This window comes from Aphelocoma coerulescens, chromosome 4, assembly GCF_041296385.1.
Source record: "Aphelocoma coerulescens isolate FSJ_1873_10779 chromosome 4, UR_Acoe_1.0, whole genome shotgun sequence".
Taxonomy (NCBI): domain Eukaryota; kingdom Metazoa; phylum Chordata; class Aves; order Passeriformes; family Corvidae; genus Aphelocoma; species Aphelocoma coerulescens.
In genome coordinates this window covers 820,950-836,922 of record NC_091017.1, presented here as the reverse complement: position 1 = coordinate 836,922, position 15,973 = coordinate 820,950, and the positions used below count along the sequence as shown (strand labels likewise).

Sequence of the window (15,973 nt, the reverse complement as noted above, 5' to 3'; positions counted from 1 at the left end):
GCGAAACCGAGAGCCTGATATTTTGTAGGTAAATGGGTTTTGTTAGTTGTTTTTGACAAATTCAGTTTTTTATGGAAAAATATTAACTTTTTTGTCCTTGTTAGTAAAAGAAACCCAAAACCTTGGAAATTCTTATTCATGCTTCTGATTTCTCCTATGATAGAGTGTGTATGCACTTAAGGCTGGTGCTGGATAAATCCTTTACCCTTTCATTCCTTGTTAATGAAAGTTGTTTGGGTTTGAATCTACCAGCACGTGTGACTCGCATATTTTTATATTCAGCTGTCGTTATCAGCTCTGTTTGCAAAAAATAGAAACAAAACCGTAAGAAATTAGTATAAGTAGAAATAATTTGACCTAGCACGTAAAGGTTTTCCTTTCTCGTATTTCTTGTACATATGAACAGTAGTCATGTTTCTCATTACAGGGTTGTGGACTCATGCACAGGACTGCAGTTTTAGGAAGCAAATTTCAAGATATTTATGTGCAGTGCAGCAGTAGAGTAGCACATGATTAAGACATAACTGAGCTATTGAGAGATGTACCATGTGTAATTTGAAGTAGAAACAGTTGTCTTTTCATCAAGTATCTTATATGGGAAAAATTGCCCTTTCAGAATAACAGATGCTGTTGGACCAACAGAAACCTCAATTGCACCACGACAAAGACCAAAGGCCAATTCAAGCACTGCCCCTTCCAGTGTTCTGGCAATCCAGAGCTCAGCAACTCCTGTCAAAGTACAAGTTCCTGGGGAATTCGGTAGTCGTGGGCAAAAAGGTAACTTAAAGTCTCAGGATGGACCAAAATAAACAAAGAAGGAACTGTGCCTTTATTCTTCTTCTTGCTCTAGTAGGGATAACAGCTAAAATTCAGTTTTAATCTGTCTTATTTTTTTATATACCAAAAACCAAATCTTCATCATTTCTGAAAGACTTTAAATGTGTGAAGTGTAAATTTGAGGTGCCACAAAAACTAAATGCAGCTTGAGAAGTGAAGGTGTTTTTTCATTGTGCTTAACACTGGTTTTTGAATTAACTTGCCCACTGCAGACAGAAGTTCGTGCTTGTTTTGACTTGCAAATAATTCACAAAAAGTACAGACCCCTTGTGTATCAGACTGGGTTTTTTGTAGTAGGAAAAATATTCTCCTGTGCCTCAAGAAGTCATGAGGTAGCACCAATATGTTGGTGGTATTCGTAGGCTGGAAGCAAGTCACTTTTCTCATGACTGACAGATTCATCCCACATGGCACTGCGAGTGCAGGAGGAATTAGGGGAGACTCAGTCAAGTTAAGTGGGTTTTCAAAAAATTCTTGTTCTTTTTCTCATACAGAAAGAGTTATGGCTCTGATAAATATTCACTTAAATAGTTGACGTTTATACCTAGAACACTTTCTGATTGCACTTCACGCTGTTATGTGTCTGCTGCAGAAGAGTAGCTTCAGGGATGGTATTGGAGAAGTATCAAAAGGCCACTGGGAAAGTTTGTGTCCCAGGTGTAAGTACTTTTTACTAGGTGGGATCCACATAACATCCAACTTGAAAAGCTTTTTCTGTCATGACAAGGAGCAGATCATTCCTGGGCGTTTCAGGAATATAAAACACATTGTGCAAGAAAGAAATTTATGGTAGTAACTGTTTCTTAAAAGGTTGAGAAAGCAATTGAATGGCAAAATTGATCAGGTGTTCTGTTTAAGGGAGTTTGATGGATGAGCTAATACTTTCTGTAGGGGAAGAAAATGCAAAATACGTTTGTGTTGAATGCATACAAAAGCTCTATGCTCTGAGGTAAGGGTTTGAGATCCTGCAGTGTGTAACTTAAGTGTTAGTATAGCAGAACTCTGGAACCCAGCTTGCTGTCATGAGACCAGAGGAAGCTTCCAGCATCTTGCAGGTAGAAATGGTTCATTTTCAGGCCTGGAATTACTTTTAAAGAAGTAAACGTGGTGTCTGCCAGCTGTCCTGGTTGTCAGACTGGGAAAAGAAGTTCACAGACAGTGTCAGCTTGAGGTGTCAAACTGCCAGGGAGAGCTCTGGCTGAAGCTGAGGGATCTGGATGTCAGTAGTGTTGTCTGTCACAGGAACCACGCGCCCAGGGAACGGCCAAGACATCTCACAGTCCCAAGGGACCACCCCACAGCAGCACAGGGTGCTCCAGCAGCTGCAGCAGGGAGACTGGAGACTGCAGCAGCTGCACCACTTGCAGCACCAACAGCACCAGCCTGCCATGCAGGACGCTTATATCCAGCAGGTACAGTCAGATCTGTTAGACAAGTGTCTGAGACGTATTGTGGGTGGTTATAACGCTTGGAATCATGTGCCAGTTCCACACTTCTGCCGTTGCTGCCTGTACTTTTCCAGCTGAAAGAGCTTCTGTCCCTTCTTACTATTGGTTTGTCCCTTCATAGGCCCTGTAATATTTGTCCTAGAAAGTTGCTTGCCTTGAGCTGTGTTGTTCTTGCAGTGTGACCCTGAATTCCATCTTGCTTTGCATCATCACTGTGTGACTTAAATAAAGGCTTTACCCTTGTGTAAAGGAGCTTGGGATAAACGCTAGGAGTGATTATGGGTGATGATGTTGTGCTTGCAGTAGATGGTTGTATGTGCACCAGTGCTGAATATGTAGTCTGATTTTTTTGTTGTTGTTGTTAAGAATTGGCTGGGGAGTGGGGGAAGGAAAAAGCTTCCAAACAGAGTGATTAAAATGCAGTGACTCAATTGCAAGCTGGTTCTTGATTATGTGATATCTTAATTGAAAAATGCTGTGAAGTCATAGATGTGATAGTCAAAAGAAGCATTAATTAAAATATCTGCTTATTTCTGAGGGGGCATCGTGACTTTTTAAAGCTGTTTTTTGTCTTTCCAGTATCACCAAGCAGTGCACCAGCAGATGGTCCAGCAGCAGCTGTTGCTGCAGTCTGTGTACCAGCAGCAACCTGCCCAGTCACAGTATCCTGCCATGGTATGTCACAGAGATGGTACAGTCTTAAAATATGGCCTGTGCTTGTAAATCTCTTGTGTAGATGCAGGAAGAGAAGTGCCTGGCTAGTTGTACTGAGCTCTGGGCATGGTAAATAGTGTACAGTTCGACATCTAAAATGATATTTAGTTGGTGGGAAGTTAACCCAAACTAGGTTATGAAAGCTTGTCTGGAGTTGCACTTGTGTATTAATAATAGGATGGGATCTATCCTGAATGTCTTAAGAAGGTCTGTGCTTATTTGAAATATACTTGGTTAAAGTTTCCAGTACTGGCCACAGCAACAAATACATGTTACATTACGAAGTGACAGAAGACAGTGATGTCCAATTCTTACTTGAAAAGCAAGAGAGTTAACTGCCAGAGTCCATTTTTTTAAAAATTGAGGAGTAACTGTCCTGAAATCTTGTATTAAGATTTAAGAATAGAGCAAGGTGAAAACACAATTAGCAGTGCTGCAGCAGCATATAGCTGAGTTGCAATAATTACAAAAATCTAAGTGGCAATACACTGGAAAAGAAAACCAGTCTCACTGACCTGTTGGAGCGGTTTCTCTGTGCCCCTGTGTTCTGGAGGCTGGCGGTGGTGGGTGTGTTTGGTTGCAAGAGCGGTGCTGTTACTTAGCAGAAGAGATTAAGGCAGCCCGTGTATGTTCTGGTAACACAGCCCCAATTTCCCCAGGTGCAGCAGTACCAGCAGGCTCTCCTGCAGCAGCAGATGCTGGCTCAGCAGCGGGCACAGCAGGTGCAGTCCCCTGAATATATCACTTCTCCACAAGACTTTGCACCGGCCTTAATCTCCTACCCCAGGTCACTCCCAGTGCATGGTGGAACAGTGGCAGATCTTCCCTACCCTACAAACAGGTGAGAATTGTGGCTCAGGTGAGCCTGGGGATTACTCGTGGCTTGCATTACTAATTGTGGTTAGCACTGCCAAATCCTTTCCTCAGAAATTACTTGCTTTGATAGTAAGAGATTACTTAGAGCAGTTGGACAGTGGGTGTTCAGTGGTAAAGGATATTTTGGGAGCAAAGTTAGACAGTTTGTTAACAGATGAGCCTGGTACAATTTCTATCTGTCTTCCAGTATTTCTTGTTCATGGACTTAACTCCAGGAGCTGACTGCTAACCACTTTGCTTGGGATGGTCAATAGCCTATGTTGAATGAGGTTATCTGCATCTGAAAGCAATTTCAAACACCCTATTAAGAGCAGCTTTGTAGTTGGCATTGTTGTGCTAGGGCTGCTAACTCCTGTGCTCAGAGGTGTGACCTGAGTATTTAACATGATGTACACCTCAGAAGAGATGCGGCAGTGGCCCTTGGACCTGCCTTTGCTTAATAAATGGTACTAAATGATGGAATTCTGCTGAACAACAGTGTATGTAATAAAAAAAACCCCTTCCTTTCTGATTTAAAAAAACCCTACAGATTTGTCCAGCTTCACTGATGTTAGAAACCAGGATATATATTTATATAGGTTCCTACTAGGCTTCCCTTAAATTGGCCTTCCGATTTTTTGGGATGAGCTCTTAATGCACGTGTGCTGCTTGGGTGTAGGACTTACTATCATGAAGCATGTCTCACATTTTGACCCTGATCACCAATCCTGTCATGTTTCTCTTTATTTGCTTCCTTGAACTGACTCTACAGGTCAGGTATTCCTGATGCTGAAGCGATTGCCAGTTACCCAAAGCAGAACATCAGTAACCCACCTGATATGTCAGGTTGGAACCCGTTTGGAGAGGACAATTTTTCCAAGTTGACAGAGGAGGAACTGCTGGACAGAGAATTTGACCTGCTAAGATCAAGTAAGGGACGCTTGAAGGCTTACTTTGCTTCCCAGTAAATGAGGGCTCTGTGGTTGCTCAGCAGTTCCAACATGTCCTGCTTGTCCAAGGACCATGCAGGCTGTGTACACAACATTCTTTCTGAGCATTTGAGGGCACAGTTGGGCCTGTCTTCCTTTCCTTCTCCTTTTTGAAAAATGTGTGCACTAGGAACTCACTGTCTGAAACTGGTAGTTACTGGCTCAATTACTGCAGAAATGGTAATACCATAGCTCTTCTACACTGCTTGTGTCACCTTCACTGCCAAGAGGCTCTCAACAGCAGAGATATGTTGTCAGATGGGAAGAGAATTTTGCCTGCTTGCTTTATTCCTTTCCAGCTTTTTTCTTGCACACCAGAGCAGAAGATTCTGTGGGTCTGATATGTCCTTTGAAGATGCCTGAAAGAAAAGTGATCTATTACATTATGTTAATGTTTTGTACTGTCCTTTTTGAGTGGCTACATGTAAGGGCTGCTTTATTGTACTGATATGGCAATAGTTGAATAAACATTTTCCTCGTGAAGTCAGTTATTTCCATGGTTTTTACTTGGAATTACTTCGTGTTCTTAATTGCTGAACACCTGCTTGTTAGTTACTCTTCCTATAACTGGTTTTGTTGAGATCAAATTTATTAGTGGGACTTGGAAGATGTGACAATGTTAAACAACAGATTGTGTACGCTTGGCTGTCTATCAGCAAGTTTCTTGCAATTAAAAGTACAGTAAAGTTGTATTTCGAGTAACTTAAAAAAACTACCTTTGCCTTCAGTTGAGTATTTTTCTTATTGGACGTGCACGTTACCTGTTAATCCTTTAGGAAAGTGACTGGGTGGGTTTGTTTGCGAAACTCTGGATGATAGTTTTCCCTTGTATCCTGTGTGGATCGAATCAGACTCCTGTTTTTGAGATGGGAATGTAGCCTGCACACATTTTACAGTCAAATAGTCACTGCTAGCTGGGAAGAATGGCTAATGTGCTAGCTGAAATTAAGTGTTCCTTCAAAATCCAAGTTAAGGATTTGATTCAGTAGTAGAATTGAACATCTGTAAGCATGCTCCTTCCAAATGTGGCCCTAAGTCTTTTGAAATAATGCACTGGTGAATCTGGAGCAGGTTGGTTTGAACCAGAGGTGAGCTCAACACTGTCCATTTCCAGAATCCATAACTGCTGGACTGCTGGCAGTACTTGTGTAAGTTTGGGGAGATTGATTTGGTTAAGCCACAAGTTTTGTCCAAATGCAAGTACCAAAGAAGATTATAACCAAGGCACGTTTTGGGCTCAGGTCTTCAAGGTAATTCAGTGCGCAGGAGAGCTGGATGTGGTAACACACGTGATATGCTGTATCTGAAAAGTAAACTAAACTCAACGGCACAGTTCTGCTCAGTTCTAACCAGCATTAGGGATTTTAGTCACTCACGTAGAGAAAATGCAGAAATAACCCCGAGTTACTCCCTTGCCAGCAGCACACTAGATGGCAGCCTTGTCTGTACGGGTGGGCTGCCTTACAGCTGCTCTGAGCTCCTGGGGCTCGGTGTCCCTCAGAGGAGGGGGAGCACTGGTGGTTTGTGTTTGTGTGTGCATGTAGATGCACACGTCACAGCCTTCAGAGACCTTTTAACTTGGCTTTTTGATACTGAGGGTCTTGTGCCAAAGATCATATGAGCATGCCTGGCAGTGCTGATGCCTTTGCTGCAGTCAAAGCAGAAATAATTATAGTTCATGTTGTCTACTGGTACTTTCTCAGACTTGGCTGGAATAATGAGAGATGAGGAGATTTATTGTAAAATCAAATCTTGTACCTATAAAATTGTCTTTAACTGCATAATACTGGAATTTCCTTAGATATGTATTAAGGTTGAAGGCTGAGTTCTCTTTAGATGTAGGTTATCTCTTATGAGGGAAAAAGGCTGTTGAGTACTAAGTAACTTTTTTGCCATCTAGAGAAAAGAGAATTGCAGATGTAGATTTGATCAGTGGTTCTATTTTTCTGTTACTAAAGCCAACTGCTGTCCTGTACTTTATAACTCACATACAGCGGTGTGTAAGTTTGTGGTGCTGAGTAGTGTTCAAAACATGAATCCTTTCTTCCTCTTTTCGGAAGCCTCGTTTGTATTGTTGGGCTGATGCTTTATACATAAATTAATGATGATTCTGAATCTGGCAAATATTTTTAAAGCTTACATGTTTACGACAGTAACACCTAAGTGAATATACACAGCGTTTGTTAGAGGATGAAGATGTCACAATTCCTCAGGCTGGCATTACCATCAGATTGCCTGTGTTGAGGGGCTTAATGGTGTGTGCAGTGATGGGTTCTGCTGGGGTGATTAATCACTTCTCTTGTAAAAGGGAATCCAATTCCTAGGACAGAATACATTGCTTATACTTGGTGAGTGTTCTCCTAGTAGAATGATGCTGGTTTCAGTAAAAGGTCATGTGCAATTGGATGGATTTCTGAACTGAGCACCTTTGTGGAGAGCTGTGACATGGAGTGACAGATTGGAGCTCCTGGCTCTTGTTGTTTCTCTGTTGTTGGTGTTGCTTTGATCATCAGTTAGGGATGGGCCAGAAGTGACATCTGTTGCAGCATTTCTGACAGCACTATGAAGAAGTAGGTTTCTTAAACAGCTCCTGTAACCACTTAATCATCTGGGCAGAACTGGGAGCCAAAAAAGTGAGTCTGCCTTTTCACTGGGAAAAAGCCCCCAGCCCGGCTTTCATAGCATTGCACAAAGACTGTTGTTTGGCTCGGGATCACCCTGATGCTCCAGCAGGGACAGGTGTGGGTGCAGAACCTCCCAGGCACTCTGCCTGTCTCCTTGCCAGTCTGTGCAGTAGGAAGGAGCTGCCCAGAGCAACTGTGCAGGCCAGAGCTGTGCTTCTTACAACCCTTTCTTTGTCAGAACCCCCTGCCAGAGAATATATTCCTCTCTCACCCTGTACAGTGCATAGCTTTGCATAGGTGTAAGTCCTGCCATTTTTATTTTATTTTACTTTACGTTATTTTTTGTTCTGTTTCATTTTGTTTTTTACAGACAGGCTGGTGGACAGGAGAGCATCTTCAGATAAGAATGTGGAGCCACATGCTGCTCCACAGACAAGTCCTCCTGAAGACCCGTTTGGTTCTGTTCCTTTCATTTCTCAGCAAGGCAAGTTCCATCTGTGACATGATTACCTCATAGCTGTATGCATACATACATATAGGTGTATGTATCTGCTAAAGTGTGCACAGCAGTTCAGTGATCAAAGAATGGCAAAGGGCTTGGCTGCCTCCTGAGAGCACATGGGTTGAAGGGATGTTAGTGTGTTCATTACCTCCAATTAAAACCACCTGTGCATCCATCTCCTTGGGACAGACTGTGTAGGGTGTGGTTCTGCTGGGCCAGTGCAATGGGCATCACCTGCGCAGAACCACAAGTGCTTTTGCTGAAGGCAAATTCCTTGCTAAGGCCAAATTTTGTTAATTCCTTGTAGTCTGCTTCTTACTCACACAGTTTCTGTAGTTCAGTTCTCCAGCCAAGTGAAGACAGTAAGCTTCTACGCATGTAATGCACAGTTTTGGTACAAGTTGAGTCAAACCCCAACATTTTATGTTTTCTGTACATGGGGAGGGTGGGCATTCATTATTGCTTTTCAGTTCGGCTTTGACTATGTTTACCTTGAAGGGAAGTAAAAATAATGTGTTATGTGGGCATTGTGAGTGGGAAACTGCATCATCCTGCAACTTAAGCAACAGTTTTAACATTTGGTGGATCAGCACTTTAGTATGGATTTTGGTACCTTTGACAAAGTAAAGCCTGTGTGGTAGTTGAATGGTAAAAGGAGCATCAATCACTTCTGAAGCCATTAGGTTTTGTTGTGAGTTCTTGTGTGATGAAGGTGCCTTAGTATGACTTGTTCAGACTGTTCTTATGGAAGTTCAAAAGCTCAGGTAATGTGCCTTAAAATAAATCAACTGGGGTCAACCTAAGTTAGTATCTGTGTTTTCTTTCACTTTGATCTTGCGTTCTTGGAGGTGCTCTGCTAGGGCTGCATAGTGCTCACGAGTGCTCCACGTGGTGAAGGGTGGACAGGGTAACGCTGTTGTGTTCTGCAAAGCCTTTGGTAAAAATCCCTCTGCGCCCATGGCTGCTTCCTGTCCCTAGACCTGAAATCGTTCTGCTTGGTCTAGGACTGCGTTCCTAGTTTGTGTTTTTGTTCTGCTCACTCAGGACAAGTTTGCTTTCTGTCACCTTGTTCACGTTCAGTAGTTCAGTGCCATGTGAAAGCCATTTAAGTGAAGAAGGGTTTGCTCTATAGGTGCTGTTTGGAAGGGTTTTCCCTGGCATCTTCATTCCAGAGGTTGCTTTGACTTATGGGTGAGCCTGAATTCACATGCAAAACAAACAGGAATAGTTTACACTCCATTTAAAATGGGGATCATCAGGTACTCAGTCTCCTGCCAAGTATTCATGCCCTTGTGTCCAGAGATTATTTTATTGCTTTCCTCACCTGAGATCTTGGAAACGCATTTGATTGTTGCTGGTTTTTGGATGATTATAATTTAGCTTTAGATTGTAACAAATGTCCTCACTGTATTGTATCATGTGCTTTATTTTTGTTACTTGAAATCCAAGCTCTCATTCTTGACATAATGAAAAAAAAAGGGAGCTGCTTCTATGAAGGGGAGGAAAAATCCCCAGAAATTCAGTTGTGACTGAAAAACCAGGCTGTTTGAGACATGGGGACCTGGTAGCTGTGGCACTGGGAAAAAATCGTCCATTTTTCAATGGCCTTTTTTCCTATGGGCTTGTAACTGGCATTTAAATGAGTCAATACTGGCTTGGTTTCAAGGAAGGTATTGTTAGTTATGTGTTAACTGTGAATTGCACTTAGTAAACAAATCAGATACAATAAATCTTTAAATGTTAATATTTATCTTTTAGAAGCTGGTTTGTGTTCCCCACTGAACTGTTCTTTGTAATGTCTTGAAAAGAGGTGTTGCAAGACATCTAAGAAAAGGAGAAAGCTGTTGGACAGACTTGGACATATTTAATTTCTAGCTGAGGGCTTTCTGGGGCAAGCTTGACAAATGTGCTTCCTTATTATTTTGATTTCCGCTTGTACTTAATGCTCTTGTGTGACATGTTCTTTCTGGTTTGTTCTGGTTTCTTTCTGGTTTGTGATTGTGAAACATGTAACTGAGAAGTAAACCACCTGTGTCCCTTACTCAGGGCATCCAAGGTCAGGTGACTGCTCGGCAAGTGGAACAGGGGGGTTAACACTTTGAGTGCAATTCCAGCATTTGCGAGAGAGACTCTCGGATCTTGTTAAAGCACAAGCTTCATTTCCTTATTGTAACGTGTCTTGGGCCAAATGTGAAGATTGTTAGCACTGTTTGCCCAGGGCTCTGGCTACTGAATTCTGACATGTTGAATTACAATGAGATGAAATGTTGACCTTATAAACACAGGATCTTTAAAGTAAATAAAATTGACTTTCTTGAAAAGTGACAGTTCTTACTGAAGTTGTGTTCTACTGTATTGGCCACAGTTCCAACTCAAAGGTTGGGTTTTTTCTGCTTGGTTTTCCTTGCTGTGGCATCGGTCTGATGTCTAAATGGTGTATGAGGGCTGTGGCTCAGTAGAGTCACCCAGAGGATTCCTCCTGTTCTGGAGGCTTAAGGGTTCTCTGCTGAAAGCAGCTTTTCACTCAGTAATAAACTGGTTCCTGTCGCCTTCTGAGAGAGAGCTGCCTGATGAATATCATGTGTTGTCTTTCGACTTACCAACATCAAGTGCTGGTCATCTGGCAACGTTAAGTGTCACCAGGTATGTTAATGTGTGTCTGGGAAGTGAGGCAAGGGAGCAGCAGAGGCTGGAATTGGAAACCTTCAGTCGTCGCTGGGAAAGTCTATGGGCTGCTGTGACTTGGGATATTCTCTGTGGAGCTGCGAGTGCATTTCAGGCTGGCACTGCTACAAGGATCACCAGGAAAAGGAACCTGGAATTGGATGGACTATAGCTGCTTGTCTGTCAGACCTTCTGTTCTTATTCTTGTCCGGTGGGAATGGAGAGCCAGCAGCAACATGTGTCCCTTGGCATGCACAGACGGAAGGAGGTGTGAAATGAACTAATGGGTGTTGGGTTCCTCTCTATCTGGGAAATAGGGAAGCACTGTGGAAGCTCTTGATGTCTCTCACCCTTGGTGTGTATCCTATTAAAAGCATTCTCACAAGTAAACTTGCTACACACACTACTTTATGCCTGAATTTTTGTGGAAAATGGTAGTGCCCTAAGACCTGAGATGACTGGAAAAGAAACTTGGCCCTGGGAAAGAACTCCAGTGCTTGATCTGATAGAAACAAACCCGACATTGCAAACTTCTCAATGAAAGAGAGAGAAGACAGCAGAATTGAATGGCCAGCACTGGGGCACTTAGGCACTTCACATGCGGAAAACAGATCCTGGTTCTGGAATGCCCAAAACTGGATGGTGACAGTGGAAAAAAAACATCTCCTGTGGTCAGCATTTTGGAATGGAAGTTTTTGATTCAAGTCTGTGTTAACCAGCTTGTGTTGTAATCCCCTTGGTTGCTATCAAGTGTTTCAGAAGCTCAGGAGAAACACATTTTGTGCTGCTTTCAAATGTAAGAAGGAAATGTCATGAATATAGTATAGTTTGCTGGTGAGTTGTACTCAGTGCCTTTGGTCATCTTGCCTTTATTCACACTAACAGTCTGTGGGATGAAGCCAGGCTAGGATGGCCTTTTGCTTCCCTCAGCTTAATACTGTGATTCCCAGAAGGAATACAAGCATTGAGGTAACACTCAAAATTATATGGATGGGCTGCGTGCAAAGTGGAGGTGTTGGGAAATGTTGCCTGAAGCTGTTTCAGGCATTTGGCGTGCCTGTGGGGAATGTCTGTGAGCTGTCTCCTGGCTTTGATCTTGGGATAGGGTTCTGGTTCAGGTCATCTCATTAACAGTTCTGTTGAATGTTGGTACACATCATGTGTGCTGTAGACATGATCAAGTCACTTGGTTTTTGTAGCCTCCATGGGGTAACCCCTTCCGAGCCACTGCAGACCTGTTGTCTGTGCAGAGACTGAATAAAAACGAGTCCAGTTCTGTAGGAGCTTCCTCGTGACTTCCAGGCTTCCCACACTCGGTGATGCGGTGGTGTCTTCAAATGGTCACTGCAGCTGTCTGTCTTGGAATAAGAGGGGCTTTGTGGTGTGGTGTGTACTGTCCCAGCTATGTGGATCTTGCGGAAAACCAGCTGGCTGTGTGCCAGACAGCAGTGCCATGGGAATCATCTGGAGCCTTGGACACATCCCTGAGAATCCCCTGCTGCAGTAGGTGCTGCTGGGTGTGCACCACATCACAGCAGAAATGTATGATGTTCTGGCAGGAACAGACATGGGGGTTGATTATTCCTTCAGTTGTTTTTTGTGTACTGCTTCTAACAGGGTTTCAAGCCACTGCAAGTTCTGTACCACCGCTGTGGAGCCCTGGCACCACTGTGCAGTCTGGGCCTTTAAGTGAGACACAGCTCACTAGAATTTAAGAAGAAAGGATTAATATCAGACCAGAAGAAACAAAAAAGACTTGAGCCGCTTTTACAACTTGAAAAATGCTCCTGCCAACAGTTTGTGTTTCTTTGGCAGCGGATGTTGATTGTTTAAAGATGCCCAGACCTGTGCAGTGATCTGGCTGTTGTACAGCGTTTCAGGTTTAGGTAACTTGACCTCTAGAGTAAGTTCTTATCACTATTTGTACTCACTGAAAGTTTTGCTGATGTCACTCTATATCTTCTTGTCTGTAGCTTCAGATATTTGTAGTGCTTGCTGAATGCAGATTCAGGGTATTTCCCTGTATCAAGATCATCTTAAGCTTCAGCTGTTCTAGGTATCACTTCCTAAGTAACCTGAAATTGTTCACCCATCCTAGGTATAAATGGTGTGTCTGGGTTCTGCCAATGGTCTGCTTTTTCTGTCCAAATTGGTCTTCTGATTTTTAAAAAGTTTTTTCACATCTTGGAGCAGTCATAGGCACGTTGCAGTATTTTTTTTGTATTGCACTTTAATCTCTGGATTAATTATTTAAAAGAATGTCATCAGTAGCTGCCAGGCACAAGTGTGGTGTTGTTCTTCCATTTCTGTTGCTCTTGAAAATAGAGGTGATGAGACGTGTAAATCCATTACAGTGTTGAGCAGCTGCTGCCCTGGCTGTTGTCAGAGAACTGGTGCAGATTTAGTTGCAGCCTGCCAGTAATCCTTGGGCTGACATGTGGCAAATTGTTATGAAATGATGGTGGCAGTATGTTCCCAATTCCAAGGGAGCTTAAAGCTCTTATGCCCCACTCTTGGGCCACCCCCACAATACCCTAAAATGGGGGACCAGCAGAAGGCATGTAATTACTGCAGTTGTTAGAGGGAATTCATCCTCTTATAATCCTGTGTCTCAAAAAAGAACATCAGAACAGAAAATTTCCTTGAAGATTGGGATCTTCTTATATGATTAAAGATGTTCCACCTGGCTCGCATTTGAGCAAAGAGCAATTGTTCCCTACAAGCTGCAAACCTGATTAGAAGTGTGGTAATCTGAACAGCACATTGCAAACAGATGTTGCTCACCAGTGTGCAGCATTGCCATATAAATATGTATCTGAATGTCTCTGCAGCAGTGTAGCCTGACAAGATTGCACGAAATCGACATGACACGACACTTCAGTTTGGAAATCTGTTTGGCCAAAGCATTCAGCTGTCATTAAGCAGGGGCTTTTCCCTTTTGGGGGATTGTTTCTGTGTGTAGTGCTCTTTATTTCATTTGCTAACTTCATTAGCAGTGAAACAGGGGCAACTGTAGCGTAGAAAACCAAACTATTCCTACCTTAGTTTAAAAAATGATAGTTCTAGGGAGGTTATTTTTGGTTTGGTTTTGATTCTTGCCTGATGCAGTTTTTATCCCTGTTCCTGGGGCTAACTTGAAGCCACTGCAGCTGCAAAGGTGGGTGCAGAGATGGATTGTTCCCCCAGGGTTGTCCAGGTAGGGCTAAAAGTGTGTAAAATGAGTATCTCAGAGTAGTTTCTGCTCAGAGCAGGTAGGTCTAGTTGTTTCTAACACCTCAACACACATGGAAGGATAAAGCAAAATACTTGTTCTTTCCTAACCCACTCGAGTTTGGGAGCAGCGACGTGACCTTTCTGGAAATACTCGTTGGAGTAAAAGTGTTTTCTTCAAACCCACGTTTCAGGAGCAGTTGCTGTTCACAGCATCATCTGATGAGTGCCACCTGCTTTCCAGGTGACATTGTTGATGTAGGGTCATACGTGCTGGCTCTGCACCTCTGGTAATAGTGAGCTCTTAGTGGAGGTTTTGAGTTTCTAATCACTGTTGGATAATTCCCAGTCTACACAATACCTAGACACTGTTTTCCTGCTGCAATAAGCAATTCACACTGATAACTCTGGCAAGGAGACTGGAGACGGAGGAATCTCAGCTAAAGAGGTAGAAATTTGGAAACCCTGTTCAGAAACCACTGCTGAGCTGAGATGCAGTTATTGGCTGTTCTGTGATGGTGTTAGAACAGGAAAAAGTCTTCTTGCTGTGTCTTTGAGTGGCCTGAAAATGAAGATGTTTTGGACCATCTTTTCTCATGTGCAGAGGCAGACCTTTACAAATAGACACCTCAAGCTTCCCTTTCCTGAAGGCTGCCTCATTCCTGCCAGCACAAAGGCTGGTGTGTGCTGCATCCAGCGTGCCGTGGCATTGCCCTCAGTGGAGCAAGAGCCCACAGAACTGACTGGGGCCAGGACAGACTGCTGTGGGCAAAGTAAAAATGAACAAGTACATCAAACTTTCAGTATTCTCATTGGCTATTCAAGCACTTCCCCTGTGTCTGCCTCTGTCAGCCAGGAAGGTGCTCAGCATTTCCTTGAAGAGTGGTTCAGAGCTCCAAATACAGGGGGAAAACATTTGGCTTCTGTGTTGCTGTGGATGCATGCCTCCAGCAAGAGGGATTGCTCAGTGAATTGTTCCTGGCTTCATCCGAGTTCCTCTGGAGATTCTAGTTGTTAGACTCAAGGGAGGAAGCTTAGGGTGTTAATACAGACTCCTGAAAGGCTGGCTTGTCTTGATGCCCGATTCTCAAGATCATTGGCTCTGTGGGGCCAGCAAGAATCACAGTTCTGAATAACGGGCAGGTCTGTTGGGATGCTGGAGCAGCTGGGGGGCCAGTGCCAGCCCATGGAATGTGCTGTGGGAAACGTCCTCTTTGCTGTACCATCTGCCTGGGGCTGAGAGCTGCATCTCGTGTGCCTCAGATGGCCCCTTCAGCAGCTCAGCTGCTCTTGGTAGAGGTTGGGTGTTCTGTCTCGTCAGTGCCCTTTAAAGTTTGTTTTCTAGGGACTCTGTGGCAGCACTTAACAAATAATATTTAAACCATTTGGGAGGTCAGGTATATTAGATAACACTGTGGTTCAGTTCTTCCTTGAAAAAAAAAAATGCTGTATTAGTTGTTAATTGCATATTGAGATTAAGTCTAACCATTCCTTGGGACTGTAAACTCTTGTGGGTATGGACATAGAGAAAAGATTTGGGCCTTTTGTTGTGTAAGTGGTGTTAACATCTAGCCTAGAAATAGTCCCTTTTTCTTCTTTTAAATCTATTTGCATTTATGCTAACATTAGTGTTCCAGTAAATATTGGAAACAGTAGGATTTGGAGGATAGGGGGTTATATAGTGCAATGTGAAGGCTGTACCTTTGGGAAATCTAAAGTAAGCAGCAAAATAATCCAGATTCTAATTTAGTGGCTAAAGCAAATATGTAGCATTTAAAATTACAATAGATAAGAAGCAATCTGACACCAGAAGGCAAGAAGAAACAGCTCAAAGCCCTAATCACCTGATGTTTTTAGTCATTCTGGTCATCTTGTTTTTAAATCCATACATAAATTGTATTGCTGCTGAATTTTGATTATTTTAAGTGTAACTGCAGAGGAATGAGGAAGCTGATGGATGAAGAAATCAGCTGTTAATTCCCTTTAAAAATGAAAGAAATGGCTCTTGTAAAATGGGAGCATAGAAAGAAAAGAACCTGACTTGGCCTGGAAGTTGCTAGTTTCCTTGTGAAAGAAGGAATTAGCTGAGAAAATATTTTATATATTGCAAGAACAAGAGTTATGAGCCAG

General features: G+C 42.9%; 1 protein-coding gene across 8 annotated transcripts in view; it reads left to right on the top strand.

The window, feature by feature from the left end:
* The window catches only part of BMP2K (BMP2 inducible kinase), a 50,454-nt gene that overhangs the window by 27,889 nt on the left and 6,592 nt on the right, over positions 1-15,973 (top strand). For 6 of the 8 annotated variants that reach the window (XM_069012318.1, XM_069012316.1, XM_069012322.1 and 3 more), the window contains exons 10-15: positions 617-777; positions 2,080-2,249; positions 2,865-2,960; positions 3,659-3,840; positions 4,627-4,784; positions 7,838-7,951. In XM_069012318.1, the coding sequence (XP_068868419.1) occupies positions 617-777; positions 2,080-2,249; positions 2,865-2,960; positions 3,659-3,840; positions 4,627-4,784; positions 7,838-7,951 (881 nt within the window). The remainder of the gene's footprint in view (positions 1-616; positions 778-2,079; positions 2,250-2,864; positions 2,961-3,658; positions 3,841-4,626; positions 4,785-7,837; positions 7,952-15,973) is intronic. The other 2 variants (XM_069012324.1, XM_069012319.1) reach the window with 1 other exon arrangement.